Source organism: Trichomycterus rosablanca, chromosome 9 (genome assembly GCF_030014385.1).
Source record: "Trichomycterus rosablanca isolate fTriRos1 chromosome 9, fTriRos1.hap1, whole genome shotgun sequence".
Taxonomy (NCBI): Eukaryota; Metazoa; Chordata; class Actinopteri; order Siluriformes; family Trichomycteridae; genus Trichomycterus; species Trichomycterus rosablanca.
The window spans coordinates 5,162,036-5,178,926 of NC_085996.1; the positions used below are offsets into that span (position 1 = coordinate 5,162,036).

Here is a 16,891-nt window from a genome sequence, read left to right on the forward strand (position 1 = left end):
CTCGTTTTTGATTATTAGATTAGATTATCTGCTCCTAATGTTCATATTTACTCTTCAGCTTTACTTTCTTCCCATTATTCGTTATTTCTTACTTTTTATTTTTCTTACTTTTACTTTATTCCTCTAATAGTTCTTCCTTTATTCTTATTTCACTTTTTTCTTTGGTATTTTCTTTCTTTTGTGTTTGTACGTCAGGAAAAACCCACAGCAGCTCATCCAGCAGACTGCACAGAGCTCGGCGTGGTCGAGGAACCAGTCGAGATCCTGAATGCTTTTAGTATCCAGCTTTTCTCTATTGACAAGAAGTTTGAAATGAGGTCAGTTCAACTAAACACCTGTTTTGTTTGCTATACATTGAAAAAAAAATCTATTAAGGTGTTTCTGAAGTGTTTTTAAAGCTCTTGACAGTGATCACATGTGTTGTGTTGGTATGATGAGACCCATCATGAAGGTTATCATCTCTTCAAACTCAGCTGGTTAAATTATGTCTCCAGTTACTGGTAATATAAACGGTTTTTGGTACACACGCTACAAAGGAGGCTGACTGGGATGCAACTCCATATTAATGCCTACGGTTTCGGAATTGGGTGTCCCGCAAGCTCAGTTCAGGAGTCCACATCCACATATACAGTGGAACCTCGATTTAACAGACTAAAAGGGGGGAGCACTGGTCCGTAAGTCGTAAAACTGGTGTCCTGTACTACTGGGGACAGGATGGTATAGTGGGGACTCAGAGTTTCTATTAATCGGAGTCTGAAGTTCTGCTGGTGGCTACTGGAGCAGCGCTGGTGCAGAACTAAGCAATAGAGAAAAAGGCGAGAACAGAGTGAGCCTCCCGACAAAATAAATCCTCTCATGTAAACAAAGAGAAGTGTGCAGACTAGTGGACACTTACTGAACTACTGGTATTGATACACTTCTCGTGGGAATTTTAAACAAGCAGACTGGACATTCAGTTTTCCAGATGTTGTCTGTTAAATCGAGGTTCCATTGTACTTTATTATGTACCATAAATCCATAAACCGTTGTAGTTTATATGCTGTTGTTTCTAATTTGACTAATTCATACTTTCTGATGCAAAAAAAAAAGAAGCTCTATAAAGCCATTAAGAAAAGCTCAGTATAAATAATCTCCAATGTCCTGCACAGAGCCCTGACCTCAGCCTCACTCAACAACTCTGGGATGAATCGGAACATCAATTGAAGCTTTATTGACCAACATCAGTGCAGAGCCAGTCTTTTGACTGAAAAGGCACAAATTCCCACAGACATACTCGTGAGAAGTCTTGTAATACCACTCATTTTGGAACTGGGATGTCCGACAAGCTGATGGTCAGGTGTCCAAATACTTTTGGCCATCTAGTGTATGTAAGTGTGAATAAACAGACTTATATAAAAGTCTTGATAAATGGAATAAAGCCAGTCATAAACAGGAACTAATGGTCAAAATGACCAAAACATCATTAAAATGGTTTAATATAATTATGATTTAATTAGAGCAATCAAGCCGGGAACACAGCGGTCATTTAAATATGGACACGATTTAAAGTAGGTCAGTTTGACCTGAACAGAACATCAGGGGTGATGAGTGATTCCCTCACTAACGTCCTACACATGGATGGAAACTCTCTCTCTCTCGCTCTCTCTCTCTCTCTGGCTCTGCTCTACTGGCTTTAGTTTAAGATCTGGTGTGGGGTAAAACAGGGGGGTGGGTTGTGACTGCTTGTTGGCTCCCGCTGGGTTCAGCTTTCTGCCGCTTTACTCCCCAGCTGTTGCCGAATATGGAGTCGGCCCGCTCCCCACAGAGAGTGAGCACGTAATTAATGAGCCGAACGCTTAAAGTGACAGCGAGACGAGACGAGACGCGACGAGTCGAGTCGAGTCGACAGATTGGCTGGCCACAGACGCCATCGTTAGTGTCCAACATGGCAAGTGTTTTCACTCTGTGATCAACAAACAGATGCAGTCGATAAACTTCCTGCTCTTTTTTTCTCTTTTTATCATTTATTTCCTTGTAGGTCGGTGGATTTCTTACCGTATGTGTTCAAACTTTACCTGGTGAGTGAAGCTCATGTGCAGCATGTATTCATCCCACACACACACACACACATGATTATTCCATTAGACTCTTACCTTCTCTGGGTTCGATTTTCAGCTGTGCTATCAGCTGAAAAAGCAATGCATCTTACAAGATGTCACATAAAGCCTCCACAAGGGGGCGTTCGCGTACACTGACTCACTTAACCGCTTATCCAATTTGGGTCGCTTGGGTTCTGGAGCCTATCCCAGCTTTTCAATGGGTGCAAGGCACACAGTAACACCCTGGACGGGGCGCCAGTCCATCGCAGGGCACACACACACACACACACATTCACCTATAGGGCAATTGAGTGTCTCCAATTAACCTGACTGCATGTTTTTGGATTGTGGTAGGAAACCCATACAGACACGGGGAGAACATGCAATCTCCGCACAGAAAGGACCCACCCGCCCCGCCTGGGGAACGAACCCAGGACCTTCTTGCTGTGAGGCGACAGTGCTTACCCACAGAGCCACCGTGCCGCCCCGTTCGCGAACAAGTTTATTTAATGACCTGGCTTAGTAGGTAGAGCTTTGGGCTATTAATCAGAAGATTGTAAGTTTGAATCTATCCACTCTTGGACCTTCGTGTGTACGGATCATCGTGCTGTGCTCTATGTGTATCCTTCACTTCTCATGCCTGAACCTATTGCTCTGCACTAGTCAGCTATGTGACTCTTACAGATCCAGCACAAACCTAAAGAACCAAATATAATCATATTAAAACTAGTCTACTGTTTAAAGATAACATTTGTGGACAATCTGATCTAATAAACAGAAATGGTGTAATAAATGCTCTGTGTGACTGGACAGATGATGTCATTTCCGTGTATTACCCAGCAGTGTTAACAGTTTTATGATGTTTCTTTGTGCTCTGTTGGACCAGGAGAGAGAATTCTGCATCATCATGGTACCTAAGCTGGTCCCCGAGTTCCCCCTGCTCCAGTCCTTTATCAGAGCGGTGCCACGTCAGTGCAGCAGCCTGGGGCAGGAACTCTACATCTTCCACCGCTCCGGCCTGCTCAAGTAAACCCACACAAACTGAAGCAGTCAAAATACCAGAATTTAAGATGAGCTGCACCCATATTTTAGGGTCACCAGAGCAGATCAATCTGGCCTGCTTATCAGAATTGGCAGTTTTATGCCCGATGCACGGTTGTATAAAAGTCAAAACATTTTTACAGGACCAGGTGAACCCTGTGGTGCAGACACTCCTTAATAATAATCTTCTATAACAAGATAATAAATAATGGCTCCATAAACCACTTGGGCAGGGTTGCAGAGGACCCACTGGGAAACACTGGGTGAAGGCAGGACCACCCTGGAAAGTCTTAAAATAAATAAATAAAGAAACAAACAAAAAAAGAAAGAAAGAAAGAAATACAAATAATGTAATATTTTACCTTATCAGCTTCAGCGTGTTGTAAATATACAAAATTCAATCCAGGACAGTGGCAGTTTAAGACATTATCTACACAGACTTGATTGTGCGGTGAGTGAGGAGGGGGTTGTTTGGGGGTCTACGATGGATTGTCGCCCTGTTCAGAGTATTCCTGCCTTGCGGTCAGTGCAATCAGTGAGCTTTGCCCAAAGCATTAAAGCTGCTCTGAAGGCAAAGCCTGGAACTATTAGCACCCTCTGAGTTATATACTGGTGGTGCCCATTCCTATTATAATATATAATATATGTAATATATAATGTAAACATATATGGTATCTTGCTGGAGGTTAATATTTACCATTTGGGTTTGATTTTAACAGAACACTGAAGGCCCGTGCTGCAGTTTCTGAAGACAGAAGTGCAGTTGGGATGTTGGTTCAGAATCTTGACCTGCGTGAAGAACTGATAGAGGATCTGGACGTGTTCTTCAAGACTCATCGTGACTTGGTTAGTTAACAGAAATTAAAAATAGAGGTTCAGACCTCAAAAGGTCGGCTGTTGTAAATTAAGTCTTGGTATTCCTTTTTTCCAGTTTAGAAAGTGTGTAGCGGCACTGGACCCACTATGAGCCCTACAAAAACAACAAAAAAGACATTAATAATCTTAATAAATAAAATCAGCAGTTTTTTTCCTATAGCACTCTACATTGGGTTGCCAAGTGCACTGCTTTTCTACCAAATTAATATATTTTAAACTTGAGGTTAGAATGATGAGAGTTTTGCGTACATTAGTTTGATTTTGTCTACATATTAAAACATCTGACCATTTTATCTCAACATAAGGTGACAGCTTGGACTTTCTCATCTATCTTTTTAAGGGTTCGTGGGTGAACATCAAGCCATTGGTAGGTGCACATGTCAGTGTTTGTGCTTTCTCAGTGCTGGTCCCAAGTTCAGATACAATAAGGTGCTAAATCAGGTATGCGGACCAGTTTGATCTGACCTGGCAACCCAGAATAGAGGAGTTTATTTAGTCACTGAAAAGCACAGTTGAGATAATCATGATGTCCAGACTGCAACAGGATCACATCACCCAAAGTGCTCTGTTTTCTGTTGTATGTGGGTTTAAATTTGTTGACATAGGCACTGCCCCCTGTCCCTGCCCCCTATTACAACCCAGGACCTACTTAGCTGAAAACATTTAGGAATTCTATAAATGTATTTTAAATAGTTATATAGGATTAAAAACAAAAGTGTGGAATCTTTATAAACCCGACCTTTCATCCACAGGATGGAGCGCTCGTTCAAGCATTTGTAGCTGAGGTGGAGGGGCAGATTGTTGGAATAACGATCATCAAAAACGAGAAGGTGATTCAGTTTAACGCTTAATGTTTACAACATGAAGAAACCTTAAAAAACGGACTGCGCAGAAGCACTGCTGGTAAAGCGGGGAGCTGAAATTGATTCTTGCATTCGCTCACTGTTTAATTTAGGCAAACCTTTCCCAAAGATCACAGATTTAAAGACCTATTTCTGATTCCACTAAAAGAAACCACACCCCTCACTTTTCTGCATGGTCTCATTTCAGAACATCGAGTACATCCGTGCCCACTACAACATCGAGAACTTTGTGTACTTCAGTCATTACCAGCCTGAGGAACATGCTCAACTCTGCCACTTTGTTCTAAACCCCATCTTCCAGCATCACACCAAGCACTTCCTCAGGGAGGTGCTGCGCCTGGCACACACGTCCTGCATCTACTACCCCGTCTACCCACCAATCCTCGGTCAAAAGGTGGGCGCAGCTCTCTAAATTCTCTAAATGTTGAGTTCATATACTGTATAGAGATTTAAACATCTATAAATATGTCAGACATCACTAAACTAGTCTTTGAATTCATAAAACTATAGGTGGGTATTTAAGTGTTAAGTATCTGTCATATGTATTTACGAGTAATGTTAACTGCTAATGTAACAGTACAGTAATCTACATGCCAGTGTAATTTAACAGGCTTTTACATTTTACATCAGTTTATCATTTCTCGTTGTACCAGAATGTCTCTGACTCTCTGACTGCGGCGCTTAGCTGCATGGTGCCAGTGCGTCCACGGCGTCAGATCATCTACCCACTGGAGGAGCTGGGCATCAACGCGCCATCTGAGCTCATCACCACAAAGCAGGTCAGGCAGAGCAAAACATACAGCAGCCAAACGACGTCTGTTCATTTCTGAATGTGTCAAGTTAAAAAACACAGCCCTTTCATTTCATCACCACAAAAAATACAGCTGAAACAGAAATACAGCCAACGTTGTTTAAAAACAGCTGTTAGCATTACTGTCAGTCCTAGTGTTCCATCAGCAGTCTGAGAGTCTGCTCGGACAGGAGATGGAGCTGTTTAGCAAGTCTGGGTTCTGCTAAGGTCATTGGTTCCTTACAACATCAGTCCAGTTGTGTCACCCTGCATGTTTTAGTGCAGATTCAGGAAAAATCTTTGACTGTGATGAACAGGACAGGACGTCTGTTGTTGGGCTTCTCCACAGCCGAACTAGCTGACAGTTTTTTAATGCTGGATTCCTATCCTGACACAACCCTTCTACCCAGGTCTATTTCTATCCAGACCTGGGACCAGCATTAAGAGCGCAGTGTCAATCCTGCCAACAGCAACACTACTATTCGAACCCTGGATCCTCAGATCTTAGCAGTAGCAGGCTAGCATACTTCACAGCTTAACCATACTATAGTGTAGCGCTGACAACACCATAATGCTCTGCAGGTACAGCCTGGGAAATTAAAAGTGACCCTAAATATTAAATAATCATGATTTTTATTTTAGCCATTAATGATCAACCAAGACCAAAATATATAAATAAAAAGAAACCCTGTTAACTGCATAGCTCACGTCCAGGTGTTTTGGTTTCCCTCCAGCTACCCAAAAGTGCAATTAAAAATAATATTTCTTTATTTTTGTTAAAGCCTGCCAAGAGCCTGGATCAGGATTTAAACAGATATTAAAATAAATATTAATAAAAGAAAAGTCTGACCAATATCAAACTGGTGAAGCATCTCACCGCTTCAGCATGAAATAATGATTTATTTAAAATTAGTGCAATTAAAAATAATATTTTATCATTTCTGTTAGAGCCCCCCAAGACCCTGGATCGGGATAGAACAGATCAGTATCAAACTAAAAAATATTCAGCATAAAATAATGACCCATTAAAAATGTACATTTGAAACAGATGTGTAATGAGGACCGGAATATCGTGCTGTACAGTTAGTGTATGAATATTTTAGATGATTCCGTGTTACCGTGCCTGTGTGAAGTGGACGGGAAGCCGTTTGGCCCCGGGTTATTTACTGGTGCAGGTTATTGGTGCAGGTGGCGTCAGTGGCAGATGGAGAGGGAAATGTTTACCCGCCGTGTTAAACAGGTAAAGCAGAGATCTTATCCACACCGCATCTACCGCACCACCTGTCCGTGTTTACATACCTGACCCCCGAGAGCCGAACCCAAACCCCGGACTGGCGTGTAAGAGCAGATTGTACATCTCATCTCCTTATCACAACTATTTTAAACTCCTGTCCACATTATCACCAAATTACTGTTTTACTTTCTCTTAAAATATTATTTACGACAGAAAAATAAAACCTAATTATATAAAAAGAAAGGCTGCAAAATTCTGTCTCTAAGTGCTGTTGTTAAGTGTGTTAGGTGGAAACACCCAGGGGCAACAACAGCTCAGCTGTGAAACCGACACAAGCTTCCGGAACAGGACTGCTGGGTGCTGAAGCTCATATTAAATTCTCTGTCCACGGTTACAGCACTTTATACAAGTACTCTAGGGGAACAATCAACACAGAAATGGTTTATCAGCAGTTTCATGGACTGGTTTCCATGGCTGAGCAGCTGCACCCAATCCCGAGATCATAATGCACAATTCTTCAAGTCTAAAAGTGTAGTTCTACAGCAGGGGTCATGACCCTTGGGTGGGTCACAAGCCGAAAAAATAGCTTTATTTAAATCGATAAACGCATTTTAACAGGCACATAAACACGAAATGGGCAAAGAGCAGGTGTAGCCTAGTGGTTAAGGTACTGGACTAGTAATCAAAAGGTTGCTGGTTCAGAGTCCACCACTGCCAGGTTGTCACTGTTGACCACTTAAGCAAGGCCCTTGACCCTCAATTGCTTAGACAGTATACTGTCACAGTACTGGGATAAAAGCCGAAAATGTAAATGAAATGAACTTGTGCACTTATGCCCCCTTGTGGAGGCTTTACGTTACATCTTGTAAACCACAGTGGGATCAGATTGCCACAATGTTTTATTAATTAATTCATTATATTGTGTTTTGATGAGTTCCCTGGGTTGCGGTAAATATCATGGACAGCATGTGGGTCACTTGAAAATAACTGGTGTACAGCATAACACTCTTAGACTCTGGAGTGTTCAATCCTACCGTATTTTGATCTGATAAAATAATCCCGGTTTGGCGGATGTTAATATACTGTAGGGGAACGCTACCTTTGGTCCAACTTCCTGCTAAAAGCTTGGCGAAAACGTTTTCTATTTATGCATTGAAATGCCCAACGTAGAAATCCCATCAGTCATGTTTCAAAATCTAGTGGACAAACCTTCCCAGAAGAGTGAGGACTGTTCTAACAGCAAAGGAACCCAACTCCACATTAACGCTCGTGTTTTCGGTCGTGAATTCCAAAGTACACTTATATAAGTTGTCGTTGGCGGGTTACGACCGGGTGTCACAGCCCCGGCGAGCGCGTGTGCCGTGGCACGGTGCATTAGCGGGTCCGAACAAGCCACCACTCCATCTCCATTAGAAAGCTCCATTTGGTAGCGCAGCAACCGTGGTGTCCAGGCAGCGAGCAAGATAAGAGCTCGCCTGCTGGCTTAGCATTCAGCGAAACCTGGCGTCCTGCTCGCACCCCCCACATTAATCAGGTTTAAAACACCTGTTCACTTTCTTTGTCAACAGCAGATCATGTTACGCTCGGCCATTATTCTGCACGCAGATCGCTCGTGTCCACGAGGGACGAGATGTTCACGTCAGCACCTGCCGTACCTGCACAACACACTGATGCTCGGCTTATTTAATTAAAATTAGGTTAAATGTCATGCAGGTCGGTTCCAGTGTGTTTTCGCAGGAGGTCACAGAGAGTGAGGCGTCAGTTTAAATGTATTTTATGACCTTTTTTTTATTTCACACACATTTACAGCATTTAGTAAATAAGAGGTGAAGATCTTGCTCAGGAGCTTAACGGTGGCAACTCTGCACTAGTGGGACTTGAACCAGCAATCTTCTGATCACCAGTCCAGTACTTTAACCAAGCTCACTTTGTCTAGTTTCACCTAGAAACACTGGCACCATGTACAGAGCACCAAGCCATCACAGCTCAGAAAACAGCACATATAGCAATACAAAAATACTTGGACCCCTCACCATGAGCTTGTTGGTCACCTCATTTTTTTAATAGAGCAACCTCTAAGTGATTTAGAAAGACAGGAAACATGGAAGACAAAGTGACACTCAAGCAGAAACCAGATGAACATTTGGGTGCAACTCGGTAATTACAAACTGAATACTCACCAGATAAACAAAACAAAGAGACTCAGAAAACTGGCAGCAACTACGCCAGCCAAGGGAAAACTCAAAACTAAAGGATGCCATCATTTACAGAGATCTGAAGAATGCTAGCAAGAGAGCCAGTGAAGGCAGCCAGAAAGGAAGTCAGGGAATCAAAGGACTTAAGTATTATATTTTGGACTGTTTATATTTTGGTTATAAACAGCGAGGGTGGAGGAGGAGGAATCGGTCGTGTCTGAGAGAGTGAAAGACGCTTATAGTCCGGATTTAGCTCCATCTGATTTGAACCTTTTTGGACGCTCTAAGAAGCTTTAAGGGGAAGAAGATTTTCATGTGATGATGATGTGAAAGCAGCGGCGCATCAGTGGCTATGAGCTCAACCAACAACATTTTGTGCTGAAGGCATAAAAAGTTGGTACGACGCTGGAAAAACACATCGCAGGTGACTGTGTAGAAAAAGGATGTAGTTTGTTTTTGGAATTCTTAATAAACAGAGTTTAAAAAAGTGTGAACATTTTTGAAGAACCCTCATACAACAGTGTCAAATAAATCTTCCTGGAGGTCTTAATTGCATTTCTGGCCAGCATATGAGAAACATAAACAATAGCACAGGGGCTGCAGGAAACATAATACTGTCAAACAGTTTCTGAATAGTCTGATAACAGCAGTACTAGACCACTTTCTTTTGGGATTAGTAAGCTGTATTCCACTCAGACTACCAATCAAAGCTAACCAATCAGTGCTAACCAGGGCCAAAATTAGGGCCAGTTTCTTAGCACCTTGACTTCCTGACACTACACCTTCTATGCCTTTACATATATATTTATTTCTAATGAAACATACAACAGACACATTAGAATAATCAAAAGGCAGCACATTAAACCACTTATCTCAGACTCTCAGATGGAAGTTAAACATAAACTTAAAACCCCGTTTCTCAGGAGGTAAAACAAAGTCACAGCACTTTTGATTCTTTTAAACTTCGTTGGCCCTTGATAATGGTATTCCGAGCCGGACCAAGAGGGTAAAATACAGATCGGTGTGCAATCAGTTACATGGTCTTATGCTGTGTTGATAAATTGCACAGTTCAGATCTCTTTTCTTCTGGTACTTCAGTCCACTCCCTCCTGCTGCTCCGTCGGCTTAATCAGACAAGGTGTACTAGAGGAATAATTCGGCAAATTATTCCAGCTCGAGGACCAATTAGTGTTCAGGGTTCTAGAGGGAAATGATTGGGAGTGCACGACAGCTGGAGGTTTGAACTGATTGAAATACGACCTGCGTATTCCTCCGGGTTTAAATATCTCTACTAGCAGCTTCAAATCTTCATACAATCTGAACGTTTTACACTTATAATGCATGAAGAAATCTTTAAAAAGAAAGCCATAACATTAAAACCACCTCCTTGTTTCTACACTCTCTGTCCATGTTATCAGCTCCACTTACCATATAGAAGCACTTTGTAGTTCTACAATTACTGACTGTAGCCCATCTGTTTCCCTGCATGCTTTGTTACCCCCCCTTTCACCCTGTTCTTCAATGGTCAGGACCCTCACAGGACTACCACAGAGCAGGTATTATTTAGGTGGTGGATCATTCTCAGCACTGCAGTGACACTGACATGGTGGTGGTGTGTTAGTGTGTGTTGTGCTGGTATGAGTGGATCAGACACAGCAGCGCTGCTGGAGTTTTTAAATACCGTGTCCGTTCACTGTCCACTCTATTAGACACTCCTACCTAGTCGGTCCACCTTGTAGATGTAAAGTCAGAGACGATCGCTCATCTATTGCTGCTGTTTGAGTCGGTCATCTTCTAGACCTTCATCAGTGGTCACAGGACGCTGCCCACGGGGCGCTGTTGGCTGGTGGACTATTCTCAGTCCAGCAGTGACAGTGAGGTGATTCCACTCATACCAGCACAACACACACTAACACACCACCACCATGTCAGTGTCACTGCTGTGCTGAGAATGATCCACCACCTAAATAATACCTGCTCTGTGGTGGTCCTGTGGAGATCCTGACCATTGAAGAACAAGGTAAAAGCAGGCTAAAAAGCTTTGTAGAGAAACATATGGACTACAGTCAGTAATTGTAATTGTAATTAGAACTACAAAGTGCTTCTATATGGTAAGTGGAGCTGATAAAATGGACAATGGACAATCATCATGTTCTCAGAAACATTAGGGAAGTTTATGTTAACACGTTTGAAAGCTGCTGTTTCTTTTATTATATATTTATTATTTATTTATTTTTACTTTTCAGATAGTTAAGTGCTTTGAGAAATGCACTGTATAAACCAGTCCATTCCATTAAATCATTCTCACCGGGGACTGGCCGACTCTCCCAAATGGACAGCTTTTAGAATTGCTGCTGGATACATTTTAGTGGTTAAACTAGAATCAGATGAGTGAAAATGGTTCAGGGTAAAACAGCAGCCCGGCGCTCTGCATATGTGCTTTTAATGGGCTGCTGTACGGCTCAAAGTTTTTGGTTTTTCGCGGGGTTTTTTGGTTAATTTGGTAATCTCTCTCTTCCTCAGGTTCCGTACGCCCTGTATCACATCAACCGAAAACTCACCATGGAGCCCAAGGTCACCATCAATGCCAGGATTGTGGTTGTAGGTGCTTCAGATACTGGATTATCCTTCCTGGAAGCTCTTGTGTTCTGGTAAGCATGAAGCATAAGGAACGTTTCAGACAAACATACAAAAAAAAAAACAACACAATTTTGGTGGCTAGAATCTACTATTTTAGCTTTGCAATGAAACACCAAGGCTAACATTGTAGTTTTGACTACAAAAGGTGTAGCCTTCATGCACGTCTTCTAGATTTCTGTCCAGAAACCTGCCTGGTAGTTTTTAATACATCAACCCTGAAGCAGTCTGGTTGTTTACAGCATTTTAAATGGTCATACAGTTTATGCAAAGCAACAAGTAGGACATGTATATACTGTATGTATAAATTAACTTTAAAATGCATTTTTTAATTGAGCAAAGTGTCTCTGCACGTTGATCTAAATGCAAATTTAGGATTTATAATTTAAAACATTCATAAAAACTCCCTATAACACTGAAGAATAGTATTTTTTAATCTCCCCTCTCTAACACAACACTTTATAATGAAATATAAGGAGTACAATCTTTCAGAAATCTTTTTTTCCTGCAGTGTTTGGTGATTCCAGATCACATCACATGTTTGTAATATTATTATTTTTTCATGTCCCCATGTCCCTCAGTCCTGTTACCCTCACATATTCATCCTTCTGAAAACAAAAATGTGGAAATATTCTCATCAATCAGGTCACATATTGAACAGAAATGTAAATGATCTGTATTTACTGAAGGTCACGGGAAGAGCATTAGTAGGTTCTCCCTTTTCCCCTGTATGTTTGATAATACTGTAACTCTGACTAAGAAGATTCATCTCAACGTTCATTCCTGTTACCCACATTTATTCTTAAAAAGAATATTTTGTGATAAATCACTAGACTGTACTCAGTGTTCTGGTGCTTTAGCATGTTCTCTATATTTGCTGCTTTATTTCATGTCTTTACTAACTCTAGGTTGAAGACTCCTGTTACTCATGTACAGCTCATCTTCAACTTAGAAACCTTGTAGAAATGAAACAAAGTTGTGAGATTTGACCCAAACACATTCTGAGTAGTTAAGTGTGTGTGTTACTAGATTCAGTGTTGAACAAAAATAAAAAATTAAGTAAAATTAATATTTTTTACCCATTAATTCATCCAGCTATCAAATCACCCATCATCCATACACCCACTCTACACTCATCTATACATTTAACAAATCCACACCCATCCATTCTTCAATTTACACCCAATAGGCATAAAATTATGACCACCTTCCTAATATTGTGTTGGTCCCCCTTTTGCTGCCAAAACAGCCCTGACCCGTCGAGGCATGGACTCCACTAGACCCCTGAAGGTGTGCTCTGGTATCTGACACCAAGATGTCAGCAGCAGATCCTTTAAGTTGTGAGGTGGAGTCTCAATGGATCTGTCTTGTTTGTCCAGCACGTCCCACAGATGCTCGATTGGATTGAGATCTGGGAAATTTGGAGGCCAAGTCAAACTGGTTGTTGTGCCCATTTATGCTCATGTGCCCATTGTTGGCGCTTTTGGTGATGATCAGGGGTCAGCATGGGAACCCTGACTGGTCTGTGGCTATCAGCCCCATACACAACAAACTGTGATGCTCTGTGTATTCTGACACCTTTCTATCAGAACCAGCATGAACTTCTTCAGCAATTTGAGTTGGATCGGACCAGACGAGCCAGCCTTCGCTGCCCACGTGCATCAATGAGCCTTGGCCACCCATGACCTTTTGATAGATACTGACCACTGCAGACCGGGACACACCCCACAAGAGCTGCAGTTTTGGAGATGCTCTAACCCAGTCGTCTAGCATCACAATTTGGCCCTCGTCAAACTCATTCAGATCCTCACGCTCGCCCATGTTTCCTGCTTCCAACATCAACTTTGAGGATAAAATGTTCACCTGCTGCCTAATATATCCCCCCCACTAACTGTGATGAAGAGATAATCAGTGTTATTCACTTCACCTCTCATAATGTTATGCTTAGTTGGTGTATTTTAGCCAATTGTTGCTGACTTATGATTGTAAAGATGCCCTTGAAGCAATAATCATTTTAATTAAGAGGAATCATCTGTGTTGCTTGTTTTGTGTGTGTGTAGAGGGCATGGCATCATCTTTAAGGTGATTGTAATTAGTAGAAGTGGCTCCGGGGATTTAGGACAGTGATTGCCTGAAATATGAGCTCACTGGCTTATATGTAATAATCAACAGCTTTTCCTTTCTTCCCTGGCAATTTAGTACCAGTGTTGTGCACCCAGCTCAGCCGATGACACGATCATTCAGGCATTATTATTTATGCTGTGTATTTATTAAAAGATTTTAATCTATGGAAATTTGTATATCCAGCTCACATAAACGCTCCGTGTCCGTACGTGACGCCAATGCAAACAAAAGGTGCATTTTAGAGCTATTCTCATTTCCTCCGAAGAAGATAACTGCCTGGCAACCAGAGGTCAACTCGTCCGCGTGTGTGTTCATGTTAACTCTTACAGCGTTGGCAGGTGGGCATGCAGCTGCCCAGGCCTGGCAGCCCTCGTGGCGGCGCTGGCCCTTTAATTAGCCGTTCCACTGTTCTCCTGTCAGGCCATCGGTGTGTGCCATCGCTAATGACTTGACTAATGAGGCAGTTAGTGTCCAATAAAAATGATGGCGGCTCTGGACGTGAAGCGAGGGGGCAGGCCGAGCTCTTATCTCCCCAACCCAAGGCTCCATCCCCCACTCTCCCCCTCGCCCCCTTCTCGCCAGCCGTAAGTGTTAAGGGGTCACGAGCGGTAGCAGCGGCACAGATAAAGATTCATGGCTTCTCGGCCCGTCCTCTGAGCGCCGGAGGTCCGAGCTCGGCCACAATACCGGCCTGTGTGTCGCTGATAAGGTGGAAAAAAGCCACATGCTGGTATTATGCTGAAGAAAGGCGACTGCAAGGTCCAGTTTTACAGACAGACTGGGATTAACGTGGCAAAGCCATGGCCGATTTCTTTCCTTTTGTCCAACATTGGGGTTTGAATGTGTTACAACCTTCTGTGTGTCTGTAAAGGTTCGTTTGGATGTGTCAGGATGACTGGACCACAGTGGATGTAAAACAAAACAATGGCATTTCTGCACTGCTTTTGTGCGCCTCACATTCATATTTATGATAAAACACTGGCTGTGTTCTGAGATTCCAGCTTTCAACTCAAGTCAAAAGTTTAGAGACACTTTAGATTTTGGATTTAATTTGTTCTATAATGCCATTTCATTTTGGTGCAAAGCCACCTAATGTTTTTGTTAGTAATTATGATGGACTTCAGCTTGTTGCTTCCCTGTGCCTCTATAATCAAGTCAAGTCAAGTCAACTTTATTTAAATAGCGCTTTTTACAATAGGCATTGTCTCAAAGCAACTTTACAGAATCCAGAACCAACAGACCAAGAACCCCTGTTGAGCAGGCCGAGGGCGACAGTGGCAGGAAAACATCCTTAAAATTACAGGAAGGAACCTTGAGAGGAACCAGACTCAGCAGGGACCCCCGTCCTCCTCGGGTGGCCTGGAGAATAATTTGGATAAATAGGATTTACACAAATCATACACCCACAATTAAAATGAACTAAAAGTTAGAACTAGCAAAAATTATTGGAGTTCTTTATTATTGAGTCCAGTCTGTGATAAAGTCTGTAGTGAGTTCTTTACATTCTTGGTGCAAACACACCAGGTTCCCGTCACATCTGGCAGGAGCAGCACTGACGTCATTCCTTAACCTCGGGTGGGTAAAATCAGGGCTAGTTTGACTGCTCTCCACTATAGTATTGGTTTCCTGTCAGTCCTGATCACGTCGAGACCCTGTAATCCAGAGCAGAGGTCTGAGAGCAGCGCGTGTTTTGTCAGGGTTTTGTCAGCGCTGACGATCTGCAGACCTTTCTGCCTCCATAATGTAGTTCCCGCTCACACAACAGTCCATTTACATGACAAGAGACCTTTTTTACACTCCTGAGGGTAAACGCGGCCCCGGGGAGGGGGACTGAACACACAGGCCAGGATGAAAAATAGGAAAACAAAAGGAAGGGCTTTTACCGTGATGCTTAGTGAAGAAGGCACTTTAACGTATGCCAGTGCGGCAGGGGAAATCGAGGGATGTCAGCAGTGAACTGCATCTGCCCCTCCAGCTCTGGCTGAATAACCCCACACACCCCTCAGGCTTTTGTTCCACCTCTAATGGTGTATGGTTATCATCACTGTCCTGCCGCTCGTGTCCCGGCTTTCACTGGCATTCCATTCTTCATCGGGAATAAAGAACACACACAAAGCCACAAAGGCCTCGTTAAGGAAAATGGATAAAATCCACTTTAGGAATACATCTTCATTTAGGAGAGATCTATATAAAAGCATTATTTCTAACAAAGCACCCGCCAGCTTGGTGGCGTTCTTTTTCAAAGAGGACTCGTTCTTTTTTGGAGGAAAAACAGATGGCAGCTTGTCTTCCACAATAGTTCTTAAGCTAGTTTAGAGTTAAAATGTATTTACAATTAAAATGGAAAGACGTACAATTAAATTTTAATGTAATCTTTTAAATTTAGTGTTGCATATCAATAACACAGTATGCTGTTATTTAATAACTACAATTTTTTCCTAGTTTAAAAGTTTTTGTTTTTCTTTCTTTTAGATAAATAATTGCATTTACAGAATTTAGCAGAAGCTCTTATTCAGATCGACCTACAAAAGTACTTCCTCAAAAGTAAACGTTTCTTTACTCTAGTACAAGCAGACACCTCGAACAAGGCCAAGAACACAAAATTACTGAAACCCTGTTAGAAACAAAGTAAAAATTACTAAGTGAATGGTAGTTTTAATTTTAGTGCTTATTAAAGAGGTGATGAAGATGCTACTTGGGTGCTGGTACTACTTGGAATATTCCGCTAGCACAACAGCCCCAAGATTCTTGACTCCTCGGTTTGAAACTTGACATTGCCACAAGTCGGCTGGGCGCCATATAGCGGGCATAATTGACAGTGCCTGCCGCAGACACTGTTCTGCTAGGGAGGGATGACCGGACTATGTGGGTGGGGTCTGCAAACACTGTGTGAGTGTGAGTGCATAGGTGCTGTGCGCGGGTCAGAGGAGGCATGAGCAGCAATATACCCTCCTTGACTGCAATCAGGGATCCCTCAGCAGCAGAAGACAAACTGACTACGATAAATTGGGAGAAAATGCATAAATAAAATAGGGAAAAAATCGTTCACTTTC

General features: G+C 42.3%; 1 protein-coding gene across 3 annotated transcripts in view; it reads left to right on the top strand.

Annotated features, from left to right (window-relative positions):
• Nucleotides 1–16,891, top strand: part of cfap61 (cilia and flagella associated protein 61) — a 33,503-nt gene that overhangs the window by 4,830 nt on the left and 11,782 nt on the right. For all 3 annotated transcript variants that reach the window (XM_063001719.1, XM_063001721.1, XM_063001720.1), the window contains exons 9-16: nucleotides 196–317; nucleotides 2,018–2,057; nucleotides 2,965–3,104; nucleotides 3,839–3,965; nucleotides 4,748–4,825; nucleotides 5,046–5,252; nucleotides 5,512–5,637; nucleotides 11,601–11,728. In XM_063001719.1, coding sequence (XP_062857789.1) covers nucleotides 196–317; nucleotides 2,018–2,057; nucleotides 2,965–3,104; nucleotides 3,839–3,965; nucleotides 4,748–4,825; nucleotides 5,046–5,252; nucleotides 5,512–5,637; nucleotides 11,601–11,728 — 968 coding nt within the window. The remainder of the gene's footprint in view (nucleotides 1–195; nucleotides 318–2,017; nucleotides 2,058–2,964; nucleotides 3,105–3,838; nucleotides 3,966–4,747; nucleotides 4,826–5,045; nucleotides 5,253–5,511; nucleotides 5,638–11,600; nucleotides 11,729–16,891) is intronic.